The 14,239-nt window shown below is 39.0% G+C and overlaps 1 protein-coding gene across 1 annotated transcript in view; it reads left to right on the forward strand.

Annotated features, from left to right (window-relative positions):
- Positions 1–14,239, forward strand: part of ANO2 (anoctamin 2) — a 146,167-nt gene that overhangs the window by 49,305 nt on the left and 82,623 nt on the right. Inside the window, exons 11-13 of the mRNA XM_066319578.1 lie at positions 7,262–7,396; positions 9,765–9,925; positions 13,846–13,928. Coding sequence (XP_066175675.1) covers positions 7,262–7,396; positions 9,765–9,925; positions 13,846–13,928 — 379 coding nt within the window. The remainder of the gene's footprint in view (positions 1–7,261; positions 7,397–9,764; positions 9,926–13,845; positions 13,929–14,239) is intronic.

Raw genomic sequence — 14,239 nt, forward strand, 5'->3', positions numbered from 1 at the left:
AGCTGCCTTGCAATGAATAACATCTGCCAGCTCCCTCAGTCCTCGTGGGTGCATCCCATCAGGGCCTGTGGAGTTATGGATGTCCAGTTTGCTTCAGTATTCCCTCACCCAATCCCCTTCCACGGAGGTGACTAATAATAATACTAATAATATAATTTTTTATAGTTGTTTTTAATTGGAAATGATACATCTGTTTATTAGCCACCAGATGGTGTCTATCTGACAGCAGTAACGCTGTGCAAGCGCTAACAAGGACCTACTTACTAAAATAAATACATGAAATGAATTCAGGCTCTGCAGTAAGGGTTAGCTATATTAACTTGAAAAGCAAGAAAACTCTCATGAAGTATTAGTTATTATAAATGAAAGATATTTAGGAAAAGATGCCAGTATTTGAGGTTCAAACTCTTGTTAAATGAAATGAATAAAATCATGCAAATTATCTTGTGGAAACTGGAGATTAGGGAAGTGATGAGATGTCAATGACCTCACATTTGTTCAAGTGCAAAAAGGCGGAAAAGCAAGTTGTAATAGGTACTTAAAACTAGGAAGAAAAAGACTAAGTAACTTCCATTCCTAAAAGAAAGTTAAAAAAAAAAAAAAAAAAAAAAGCTGGTTCATATTAAATAGGTTACTACTTATTTTTATTTGCTTATTATAGAGAAAATATTATCTCTATAACTGAATGAATTGCTTCTTACATAGAGTGTTGCTTGGTGCCTAGACTTGTTCAATAAATGAAACTTCCTTCCTAACATGTAAGTGCTGGTTGACTTCCATTAGTTTTGAATTAGCCTCAGGTAGAGATGGATTTTTAATTTTCCAGATTGGGAAGGTTACTGACATTTTTTAAAAATGCTAAATAAAGAGATAATAACCTAAAGAAAGGTGAGGAGAGGCAGAGTGCCCATGTGTCGTTCTATGCATGAATTTTTGGATGTAACAGGCACAATGCTGTGTTACTCCTGCTGAAAAGGCATTCACTGAGCAAGGTGTGCTGTGGCTTCTGGAGGCTCAGGGACATTTAGAACTTTATTACACTAAGCACATGAAGGAAACATCAGCAGAATAATGTAATCCAGCACTTCTTCCTTTCAAACCTGTTCTGAAGTTCTGTATTGTCCCAGAACAGAGAGGGGAATGCCATTACAGTGCTTCTGACTACCCAGTATTGTGTTTGCTTATCCATTTGGCAGTTGTCAGCCTTAATTTCTGTCTCAGTCACATTACATGTCTACTTATTGTGCTTCTATTGTTCTTTCTCCTACAGCCAGTAAACAAAGCCTTTTTTTCAGTTTATAATCCATCACCACAAGCTATGCACTTTCAGCTGTATTCTGACAATTTCTTGGAATGGAAGCATAAGATTCGTGAATCTATGAGACTCAGAGAGTGGCTTGTCGTAGTTTTATTTCTTTGCAGGATAACATTTGGCTTTTTACTATTTTAAATAGCATTCAATACACAAATAATGACTATTATTATTATTACCTATTATTATTATTGATATATATATATACACACACACACACATTTTGTTATATATATTTCCCCATGGTTTTTAAATCCACTAGAATTTGAGAACTTGAATGTCCCCTTCCTTCACACACATCAACTTCTCCCTGTTACTCTGCTGAAGAGTAAATTTTCTTAAGAGCCAAAAAAACTAGGGAAAAACATAGTTTTACCTCTAAATAAAATTGGCAATTTCTGTTCTCCATGCAGTTGAAATATTTTGACAGTGGATTTTTTTTCTCCTACAAGGGAACAAAATTAAAATTCCACAGTGCCTTGAAAGATAAATATATCTGTAGCTTAGGTAAGTTTGACTCCAAGTACCATTGGAGGACACAGCAAATATTTATTAGGTAATGTTTCAAAAAAGAACTTTAATGAAAAGGGCTTGATTAAATGGCTTTGGTGGCACATTTCTTCATTCTGTTTTTAGGGGAAAAGGTTCAGGTTCTAAACCCTATTCAAAAACACACTTTTAATCACCCTCTACTTGACATTCTTTATTTTTATGCATAGTACAGGAGGGAAAAAAGTGCTTTTACCCCCTTTACCCTGGATAAAGTCTCCTTTCTTTGTTTTCTTTCCCACCTCAAACTCAGATGATTGCCATTTATCTGAGGTTCTCTAGTTATTTTTTCACCCTCTTAAAAATTTAATAAAAAAAGGTTTTTCAGTCTCTTGGCACATTGTTCCAAGGGGGATTGTCTTCTGCCAGGATCTTTTCTTAGCTTCCATGTTGCTCCATTTGGTGCACTCCCTGCATATCTGAATTTAGCACTGATATGTTCCTTCTTGAGACTGCCTGGATGGAATATGTGCTGTCAGGCACAACCATGGTGGAAATCTCCAAGATCTCTGGATGCACAGCAGCCTCAGTGCTGCTGCTGAGCAGTAATTCCACCCAGGTGTCCCAGATGGTTGTAATAAATGCTTGAATCTTGCCCTGAGAAAATTTTCAACTGAAGAAAGAATGGCAAACCCAGAAAAGTTTGGACATAGTCATCTCTACCCAGAGTGAAATCTTGGGGTGTTCAGCAATGTTCCTGATCACCTTGTAGTGACTGGGACTTTCCCCTCTACTCCAGCAGTCTTTCTGAAAGAAGTCTGCAGTTTTTAGAGAGAAATTTCCAATGGTGGGAATTATTATCTCAGAACCAAAGGGAATATCTGTGTTCTGAACTTACTATGTGCTAGAAATTGCTTCTTGCTTTCTAAGGGTAGTCACAGATCTACCTGCAGCATAATTAGGTTTTCTTCTGGTTGCAAAATCCCTGAAAGAGTAAATTCTGTTCCTGGGGATTGTTGCTGTGGGTCAGAGACGGAATGTGCATCTGGACAGGGGAAGAAAGTTTTAAGCTAGCCTTGGCAGTAAAGATGTTCTGACATGTAACTAAACTGCTTGTCCTTGTCCCTAACAGCAGAAACACCAGAATTTCACCCCAATTTCACCCCAAACTGTGCAAATATTTTTATTTTGAAGGCATTAGTAGTATGTGTGACTTGGTTGATCATTTGCACAGGGGGAACCAACTAAGCGGCAGCTATAAATCAGTTTTATTTTGCATGGAACTATTGCATCCAAATGACTCCTCCACCAAAGGGGTGGTGGAATGAAATGGAAACATGAAGAGACAGCTGGCTTAGAGTAGGGTATGGAAATTTAAAAACTGAAGAGTTCTGTGCAGATTTCCCACTTAGGTGACTCAGTGTCCACAGTGCCTTTTCCTTGCTTTTTTATTTTTGTTCCTGAACGTCTCTGGAGTTCTTTCCAGCGTGTGTCACGCACCACACGCTTTATTCACATTCCAGGTACCCACACTTGTTTTTGCAGAGTCAAAACTGAAGATTTTTTTTCCTTCTCTCTTTCTCCCCCCTTCCCCAAACCTTAGTCTATTTATAAATTGCACAACTTGGCACGGGAGCACTGTGACCAATGTGCAAGCAGAGAGTTTAATAATCAGTTATTCTTTTTGATGTTGGTTTTGCAACCAGACAGGCCTAAGTGTATTGCAGATGTCTGGTTTAAGTGTTACATGGATGAAATAGAGAGAATCGAGTCAACAGTTCTGCTGTGGCCTTCTCAACGCTTCTAATTCTGGGAGGGAATACACTTTCTACAGGTGGCCGTTGTTGCTGCTGTTATGAGTTTTTAATGCTGTTCTGATAATCTCCTGGAAGAGCAGCTCTTGTTCAACTTGTTCAGGAGTTCTGGGTAATTTGACCAAGTCTTTCCTTAAAGACATGATTTTTGTTCATGAGATCTCACTACTTGGTAGGTGGCCATTTAACCTTTATAAAGTCTTCTAAAATGAAAAGCACAAAATTTTATCCTATGATGTATCAATGCACAGAACAAAAACCTTGGGTGCTGCTCCTGATAGGAGCAGTACACATTCTTTATCAAAGCCATTTGCCCTTTAGTTTGGGAATAACCCCTGCCTCAATGGAATATGTGTATATAAAGGAGGATTTTCCTAATGCGAAAATAAAGCCCACGCAATGCCAGGGACACACTTTTTTGGTGACATTCTGCAGTATCCATCAGCACACTTTGGAAAGGATTAGTCCTCAGCTTTGCCTGGATATATGTGAGGCAGATGTGAATTAGCTGCTGAGGTAGGGCAAAACTCTGGTCTCAATTCTCCTCTTTTGCCATGCCAGCATAAATCATGGGTAATTCCTGTAGGATAATAAAGTCAGACTGGTTTTATCCCAATGTAAATGAGAGAACATGCCAAGTTCTTGGTGTAAATATATAAAAACTTGTTAAAATACTTTTTCTTGACTTACATCTTCCTCAACCCTTGAAGCACACATTTTTTCCCCCACTGTTCATTCACTTCTGAATCCAGCAGCAGCTGCAGTAGATGTTTGAACAGGGGGTCATAGGTGTTTGTAGAGCCTTGACTCCTATTCAGAGGAACCAGAGAAGAGTTCTTGGGATGTGTCAAAGAAACAACATGTCTGTGTCCTGTGTTCTTCTGACTTGATAAACTCATATCTAAATTGTTAATTATGTTTTCAAGGTCTGTCATTGCTTCTCCTTAGATTATTTCATTTGTGGCATGCTGGTGAACTGTGCTTGGGCATAGCATCTTAATTATTTTCCTTTTTCAAAACAGTTAAACCACAAAACACAGTGCTCTTTTCTTCTTACAACTGCTTTCCCCCCCCCCCACTGCCAGGACATTGTTGAGCTCTTTTCACTTTCTTTTGGCACAGATACAAATAGCAACCCTTCACTTTATAGGTTACAGATCACATTTATCACTGAAAGACTTAAAAATTTGAGGGGAAGCCTCTTGAGCCATAAGCTTCAACTTCCCTGACCCTGATCAGCTACTCTTCAGTGCTGCTGGCATTTGAAATCTTTCTGTGCCAATTTATGGCCCTTTGTCCAAAGAACAGGGAGTTTTGAAGAGCTTAGATAGTGGACAATTTTTTTGTGCCTGTTCTGACCTATTTGGAACACTTTACTAGATGTGCCCATTGCCCATCTCTGCAAACAAGGAAGCAGAAATAATCAGAATAATCTCCCTCTGGTCCTCCTTTTCCTGCTTTAATGTCAAATTTAAGGTTTACACTCCCCAGTCAGAAGGAAACTCGAGTAAATGGAGTTTCCCTTTATCCTGTGCTGTTCCAACACCATTGCTGCTGTTGGTTGACTCACACAGGAGGCTTGAAGAAAAGCTGTATACCTCCTGGTTAGTTCTGTATTTCAATCAAGTATTTTTTCTCTCACTTCGTATTGATAAAAATGTATTAAAATGTGTGTATTAAACAAACTATATTTACAGCATAGTATATTAACAAACAGGTATATTAAAAATATATATTTATTTTCAAATGTGAAAATAAAGGAAAGCTTCTTCCTATAATTACCTCCAAAATTACCTGACATGTGCCAGGTCAGAGGGCAGTCCCAGAGCATATGGCTTGTATTTGCAACACAAATATTTATATTTATTATTTCATAAAATATACTATATCATACAATACCATATTTCCTTGTATTCTCTGCAAATCCATTTCCCCAAAGTGCTTCAAATCTTCAGTTATTGCCACTTAAACCACGCTGTGATGATTTCACTTGTACTGTTTGATACTTTACACAGTTTGTGGCTTATGGTACTTTGCAACGTCAGGGGTAGGGGCTGTACTCTCTGCCTAGAAGATTCCTGAAATTTCCCAGCTTCCAGATGGCATCCACTCATACTGAAGGAAATGTTTGTGCATTACCTCAAAATGCTTTTGTTTTGCTTTCCCCTTTAGGATTCTATGTATCCTTTCTAAAGCATAAGCAAGTTTGGTTAGACATGAGAAAATAGAGGCACTCATGGAAGGCAAAACTGAAATAGTCAGGATTGCACTGCCAGTTTTCCATGGGAGAGCCTGGAAGTGCAGAGTTTGCTGCAGCTGTGATCGTGTGAGAACAACAGCAGGATCTGTAGTAATAAAAATCCCTCACTGTCACTTCCCTTATCCATTCCATCTGAGCTGGAAGTGACTGTGGAGGCTTGTCTTGTTGTCCCTTGGCTCTCTGCCATGGTTGCACTCCTGCCCTGTGTCTCCTGTGGCACGAGTAGTCTGGCCCTTAGACTCAAATTCTGGAGTAGGAAATTTTGGGTTGGGCCTCCAAAAATCTCATTTAAGCATTTTTGGTAGGAATGATTTAAATCTAGGGTGTTAAACTTGGATAAAACTTCCCTAAGGTAAGTGGGATCAGAAAAAAATCTCAAACGGGGATCGTGCCCAACCTTTATGCGGAGGAAGTCTTGCCTTTCTTTTATTAGACATGATATCATGAATTTATTTTAATTTTTGCTCTATCAAAGTGTAAATGTCTCACTGACTCACACTCCATGTCATGCCCTGAGTGGTCTCTGTGAAGCTTCTTTCTGTCCAACACTGCTCCACTATCTTCTCTGGCTTGTAAAATGTTTTTAACCATGTTGTATTTTATCTAAATTTTGGTGAATTCTTGAGATCTATGAAGATCTCTAGATTTTGCAATATTTGTAATCATTCCTAACTGTACTTTGGAATGATCAGTGAGGTTCCTCCATGCTTAGTTTACTTCTTGCGGTGTGATTCATAAAGATGCTGAGCTGAGTTCTACCACTTATTTATCAACATCTGCAATGGCCTGTTTCTCAGAGCAGACACTGTTTTTTCTAACCAGCTGTCCAGGGGCTGTTAACCTGATAAAAATATTCTTTCTGAAAAGCTAGTGCTAAGTGTGCAAGTAAACTTTCCTCCTTTGGCAGCAGTTCCAGATTAGTCATCTTTTAAGATATTAGAGGATGTTGTCAGTATGGTCCCATAGATGTCATTTCTATGACTCTCACTAAATGAATCCAGGAGTTCGACAGAGGCAAAAATTAACATGCTCCTCTGAGGAGCCAAGTATTTTCCAATGTTTCCTCCTATTTCACTGACTTCTTTTAAGAGATGCAAAGATCACAGTCTTCTCTGAACAAATATTATGTATTGCAAAGGTGCCTGCCTAATTTCAGCTCAGAAGAATGATCCAGGACTAGCTTCTAAAGGACAGAGAAGCCCAAACCACCAAGTACCTAAATTTCCCCCTTTGTTTGTTTCTGTTGTCTTCAAGATCCTCAGGGTTTTTATCCATGTCTTTCACAATTCATACTTCAACTTTCTGGGACTGTTTAGTAGCTGTGAAACACATTTGAAAATTATACACTTGACATATGCTTTTTCTTCTTTTTTATCTCTTTTTCAGGAAGTATTTTGGAGAAAAGATAGGACTTTATTTTGCATGGCTTGGTTTATACACAGAATTCCTCATTCCATCTTCACTGGTTGGGATTATTGTATTTCTGTACGGATGTATAACCATTGAAAGTGACATTCCAAGGTAAGCTTGTCTGTGATCCGTGATTTGTTACTTGAAAATTTTAAGACTGTACTTTTTTTTATTAATTTGAGAATAACTGGTTTTAGCTTGTCTGAAGAGCAGTGCTGTATCATTACCAACCCTGAGAGCATTACAAACACAGAAGTATCGAACAGATATTTGAAGGGCACACATTTATTTGATTGGTCAGTGTCTCACCTCCTGAAACAGAAATATGCAGTGAGTCCACTGTATTGAATTCATTTTCTAAGATATTCATTTACTTTTTATGAGTGCATATAGCTCACTGCTCAATCAAAGAGTCATTATGTAAAACTCGCTGGAACTAATGCAAACACTGTCCACGACTGGAACACTTTATTCTCATTAAAATCAGACTATTTGTGTAAGTAGGATAAGAACAATAGTTATAAGACTTGGCAAATGTCAGCAGATCAAGGGATGTGATTCTGCCCCTCTGCCCTTCTCTGCTCAGCCCCACCTGCAGAGCTGCCTCCAGCCCTGGGCCAGCACAGGAAGGACAGGGAGCTGCTGGAGCCAGCCCAGAGCAGGGACACCAAGGGCATCACAGGGATGGAGCAGCTCTGCTGGGAGGAAAGGCTGAGGGAATTGGGATTGCTCAGCCTGGAGAGGAGAAGGCTTTGGGGTGACCTCATTGTGGCCTTGCAGTGCCTGAGGGGAGCCCACAGGAAAGATGGAGAGAGACTCTGGACAAGGGCCTGGAGTGACAGGACAAGGGGCAATGGCTTCACACTGACAGAGAGGAGGGTTAGATTGGATATGGGGAAGAAATTGTTCCCTGTGAGGGTGGTGAGGCCCTGGCACAGGTTTCCCAGAGCAGCTGTGGCTGCCCCATCCCTGGCAGTGTTCCAGGCCAGGTTGGATGGGGCTCTGAGCAACCTGGGACAGTGGAAGGTGTCCCTCCCCATGGCAGGAGGGTTGGAACTGGATGATCTTTAAAGTCTCTTCCAATTCAACCCATTCTATGATTCTATATTTGGTCTTCACAGTATTCCTCTTCTAGACACAAAATAATGTTGAGTTTTGTGTACCCTGAGGAGAATATACTACAAAAGATCCTGCCAAAGTGACACTGTGATGTTAATGTCTGCTTCCCAGTGGAAAAAAAAAAACCCAAAAAACTTCCTCTGTCTTATCTGTGTCTGATGTCTGCTTGAGAGAGGATACTGCAGTACTTGTATGCTGATCACACTCATGACAGTCCCTGAACTGACTTTTTTTAAAATCACTGCAGTAGGACAAAGTTAATGATAGGTAAATGATGAACTACCCTACATCTGAGGCAGGGTCTGTTTTCTTAGCTTGATCTAAATAAATCTTGATGCTTGTTGGGGTGAAAGCTTGTGCTAACATTTAAACTGTTGGTGAGATTTATGGCTGAGATGTATCTGCAGCACCCTCTGCTGCTTTTTGAAATAGAGAATTACTCTAACAACATGAGAGGTAGAAACAGCTGCATGCTTTTCAAACAATATAATATAAGCATATTCATAATAGAGCTTGAATAGTCCTTTTTTTTATTTGAAGTCATAAGGAGAAACCTATTTCAGGATGGTCCATGTAGGAACAATCATAAAGGCCATATGCCAGCTATCATTGAAACAATGTAGCAACTCTCAGCTCACGATTCTGGCAAGGACATTTGAGTTTGCACTACTCAGTTCACCGAAGTGAGACTGTGCAGGTATGAAAGGCTTTCACATCCAAACCTTATGGAAAATACTGAAAGTATTCTCAGCCCTGAGAAGAAGTGTTTGGCTTGTTAACGTGATACTGATAATGTCTTTTTCAAAGATTTTTAGAAACTGAAAACATACATAGCAAATAAGACTGAGAATCAAAATAATAACTTTACAGTAAAGATCTTAAAACCTGTAAAAAATCTTTTCTCTCATATTTTTGTGCCACCACATAAAAAAATGTATATTTTGACAACAGCACTGAATTTCCTTTGCGACCACTTCAGTCTTTTTTTTCAGTGATTTAAATCTGATCTGTATCAAATCATCTAAGTGACTGCAGAGATGCAAATTTTGGTTTTTTTAGTGTGATTAACCTCAGTCTTCAGTGATGTTGTCTTCCTTAACTCACTAATACAGTGCAGTGATCAGTCTGGTTGAGTGTTGCATGGTTTTCCTGTTGGTAAGGTGCCTATAAGGATTTAAAAAAATTCTATCCATGGCAATGAACCCTGAGGAAACACACAGGTCCTGTTCTCTCCAAGTGCAGGCAATGTATACTTGAGACAGCTTGTCATAGCTGGGATGTGCTGCTCGATATTACTATTGCACATCCATAGTTTGTGAGCTGGAATACTCAGAGGAGCCTGTGCCCTTGTCTGTCACAGCAGAGAGATGTGTGACCAACGCAATGCCTTCACCATGTGCCCCCTGTGTGACAAGTTCTGTGATTACTGGAACCTCAGCTCTGCCTGTGCCACCGCTCGAGCGAGTCACTTGTTTGACAACCCTGCCACGGTTTTCTTCTCCATCTTTATGGCTCTCTGGGGTGAGTATTGCTTTTCGAGTTAACTGTGCCATTTGATGTTTGGACTCATCACAGAATAACAAAGTGCTGTTTGATTGAATGTGATCCCTATGGCTTTTGGAAGCCGGCAATCCTCAGAAGGCCGGGGAGAGCTGTCTGTGCTGAGACTGGTGAAAGCAATATCACTGTCAAGAGCAAGCTTTGGAATAAATGGAGTTGTGTAGTTCAGGGAAGAAAAATGTTTCTTTCTTCCTCTACTGCCGTGTTTAGAATCATAGAGTCATCAAGTCTGTGGAAAAGGTTCTGGAAAAGATCTACAGGATCATCAAGTCCAGCCTTTGACTGATCTCCACCTTGTCAACTAAACCAGAGCACTGAGTGTCATGTTCAGTTATTTATTAAGCATCTCCAGGGATGGTGACTCTACCACCTCCCTGGGCAGCCCCTTCCAATGCCAATAGGAAGAAATTAGTCCTGATGCCCAACCTGAACCTCCCCTGGCACATCTTGAGGCCATTTTCTCCACAGAGGAAACTGTGCCATTAATGACACTTCTAAATTTTGCCATGTATTTGCTAATTTTTCTTCATTTTCCATCAACATGTCACACTCTTTTAACACCTTCTGCATTTGGGGCCACAACGTATTTGAGGACTGGTATAGTGCAGGCAGCTGAAAGGGTCTAATTTAAGCACAGTCCTACTTCCTTGTGGAACAACTCAGTCACATAATTTTATCAAAACTTTATGCGATTCCAAGAGCAATGGGACTATTATAATTTTAATTATAATATATTTTAGAATATCCCATTTAAACAAGCTTGCTTTTCTTTAGTGGCAAATATCCCTGTCTCCATGAGGATATCAAAACACTTCATAAACATGAATGAATGCATTGTAGTATTACTCTTATTGTTTCTGGCCTCACCTCTGCCCTGAAAAGTGTGTGTACTGTGCTTGCATGAATTATTGCTGGTCTTTTGCTCTCCTTTACTCCAGAGCTTGTTTATTGTGAAAGTTAAATCTGTTATTGCTACTGTAAAATGATTTTTTTATTTCCCTATTCATTGTTCCCAAAATGAAATTATCATCCTTAATATGAAACTGAGCAAGTATGTTATTGTGTTATAGCCATCCCTCAGCAGCCACTGTGTTATTCTTTGCAAGCCTATTAAGATTTTACAGCTTGTTTTAGAAAGGACTGAATGGTGGGTTGGCATTGGGTGAGGACAGCAAAAGGTTTTTAAGGAACTTGCAGACAGAACACATCATAGAAGCAAGAAACATTTATTTAGTTTAGTTTAGTATATTTTATTTAGTTCCTGGAAGCCCTAAAGCAAACATTAGAGAATATGTGAGAATTAGGACTGAGAAATAGAAAAAAGAGAAGGAATTTATAGACTCTCAGAATAATTTATTTTACTTCTTCACATTACAGGGTAGACTGATAGATTGTCACCTGCTGCTGTGAAGCTTAAGATAAATAAAATATTATTTTCCTGACAGAGAAACTTTGCTGTAAACTGGCATCCATGCAAATGACAATTGCCACTGAACTTGATCCAGAACAATTGTATTTTGGTACCAAGAATGCAATGTGCAAAAGAAAATGTTGATATATCCTTGCACTAAGACAAATTAGTAGAATCTGTTATGGAACAGAACAGGACAAAAAGTTCCATATGCACTGCTTTTATAAAAAGGCATGTAAGAATAACAAAATTCTTTCAGAGCTGTAGCCTTCCTCCAAAAAATGTTTCCCACAGATTAGAAAAGTCTGTTTTTGGGACCATGATAACTGAGCTTGTCAGTTCAAGAAAATGCAGCCGGCAAACACAAAGAGCAGAAAAGCGAAATAATGGAGCCTTTACTAACTCTGCCCAGCTTGCCTGTTAAGTATTAGATTACACCAAATTTTGCTGCCCTACTATTAGAGGCTATGTTGGTTATATCTAGAGCTCAATCTGTTGAATGGCAGAGCTCACTCACACACCTATTTCAGCTGTGTATTTAAAAGAGCAAACTATGGTGATCTGAGCCAGCTTAATTTCATGAGGGTGTTGGGCACAAGAATTTTTTTGTCTTGTCCTCTCCCATTCTTTAGAAAGCAGAAGGCTTCCTATGGTTAATATCCCAAAAGAAATCATGGTTTTAGTAGCTGAACCTGATTCCTCGTGAAGTGTCTTTGTGATTCCAGCAGTTCTACTGCAATTGTCCTTATTCACAGTAATGCCTCACTCGCTGGGCTTTATGTCACCGGTGTCCTGGTGCTGAATTTCAGTGTCAGATGCCTTTATTAGAAGTTTTACAGAATCACAGAATGGTTTGGGTTGGAAGGGACCTTAAAACTCATTCAGTTCCATCCCCCTGCCATGGGCAGATACTCCTTCTACCAGACCAGGTTGCTCAGAGCTGCATCCAGCCTGGTCTTGGACACTGCCAGGGATGGGGCAGCCACAGCTTTTCTGGGAAGCCTTTGCCAGGGTCTCACCACCTTCACAGGGAAGAATTTCTTCCTAATATCCAGTCTAAACCTGCTCTCTGTCAGTTTAGTTTTTCTGCTGGTGTAAGTCAGTGCAGACGTGCTAGTTTCAATGCAGCTGCTGCATCAAGCCAAGTACGTTCTTACAGAGCTAAATGTGGAACTGAGTTTTCATATTACAGGAAAGAATGGAATGAGCAATAGCACCCTATAAAATAACCAAATGTTTTTGTATTTAGGATATCTAAAAACCCTTGAGTTTTCAAACCATGCTAAATATAGCTTTTATATGTTTTCTCTTCTGTAAAGGAGGAACACAGATAGCAACTTAGTTGCTTAATGTCTGGATTTGCTTTCAGTGTGCTGCCAGTTCTGTCTTTAAATGATACTTATTTCTTATATGAAGGGATGATACCTGTGAAGAAAATATTTGCAGCTATCTGTTGGGATGGATTATGACTTGTAGGAGCCAGGTTATTTTCACAGAGTTCCCACTTTTCTCAGTGTTATCTGAAAATGTAGATGCAGTCAAGGGAAGCTGATATGATTCTCCACTCTTGTCTCTCTTGTGGGGCTATCTACAAGATGTTCAAAGTGATGTAAACACTGCTGTGATCTAACAACAGATCTATAGTGTTTTTATAATACCCTTTTCACCTACTGAAAAAGTGAGGTGAAGCATAAGAAAATGGAAAACAGTTGTTTATAGGTATAGCTTTTATTGGTAGAGTTTTGGTGGTTTTAGTTGGCATGTACTGGTTTAGTATTGATATTGTTATCTGAAAATATGTGTCCACAACCCAAGATTTATAAGTGATATTTCTATTAAATCTGTAAGTCCATAAATTATGACCAACTAAGAAAAGGGCTATACTGAGGAAATAGCAATTACGAGAGGACAAGCAGGAGAATGTAAATATGAGACAACAGTAAAATATCTGTTCCTTCTTATTAGTAAAAAAAAAAGGAGAAGCAGGAGGCTGGACCAGGGACCAGTCTTTTAGGGCAAAATCACCATGTATATGAAGGATAAAAGCATTTGACTACACCACTGTAATATATTTCAAAATGTCTTTTTCTACATCTTGTTGGGGATCCTAGTTATTTCAGTAGTAGGCTAGACCTACCTCAGAATGCTTCATGGTGAATTAAGAGAGATGATGTCTTCTCTGGATATCTGCAGTTATGGGCTCAGTTCCATTTCCTGACAAGAACTTAACAGTAGCTCTGGACAACCCATGTTCCATCTTTCTGTTTTTTTTTTAATACAGTAATTATTGTTCCCATGCTTTGCTTGAATTCTTTCTTTAAAATTGGGCCTGAGGCTGTTTCTAAGTGTTTAATTTTAAAGGGTCTAGCATAATGGGATTCAAATATCAGTTGGAGCTTATAAATAAGACAAATTTTTGCCACAAGGCTTTGGATTTATTATTTTTCAAATTGTTCAATTTCTTTTAAAGCTACCATGTTCCTTGAACAATGGAAGCGTTTGCAGATGAGATTGAGTTACTTCTGGGATCTAACTGGACTGGAAGAAGAAGAAGTAAGTGTCCTTTCACTGGGTTAATTTACTGCGTTAATTATTCTATAGATGCATATTATTTAAGTACTGATGTATAGATTTCTCACAAGTGTTCTCCGGCCCAATGCAGTCTTTAGCTGTTTAGACAAAGGATTGTTACTGATACAGTTTTGAGTAGCAATGTTTATTTAAGAAATTCTCACCTATATCTTACTGTTCAGCACTCTGAAGCTAATAATGAATGTTGGAAAGGATTATAAGGTAAGAGCAGGTCATGTTTTACTGAGATTGTCCATATGGCATTGTATCCAGTAACACAATGACACTGAATA

This window comes from Sylvia atricapilla, chromosome 5 (genome assembly GCF_009819655.1).
Source record: "Sylvia atricapilla isolate bSylAtr1 chromosome 5, bSylAtr1.pri, whole genome shotgun sequence".
Classification (NCBI taxonomy): Eukaryota; Metazoa; Chordata; class Aves; order Passeriformes; family Sylviidae; genus Sylvia; species Sylvia atricapilla.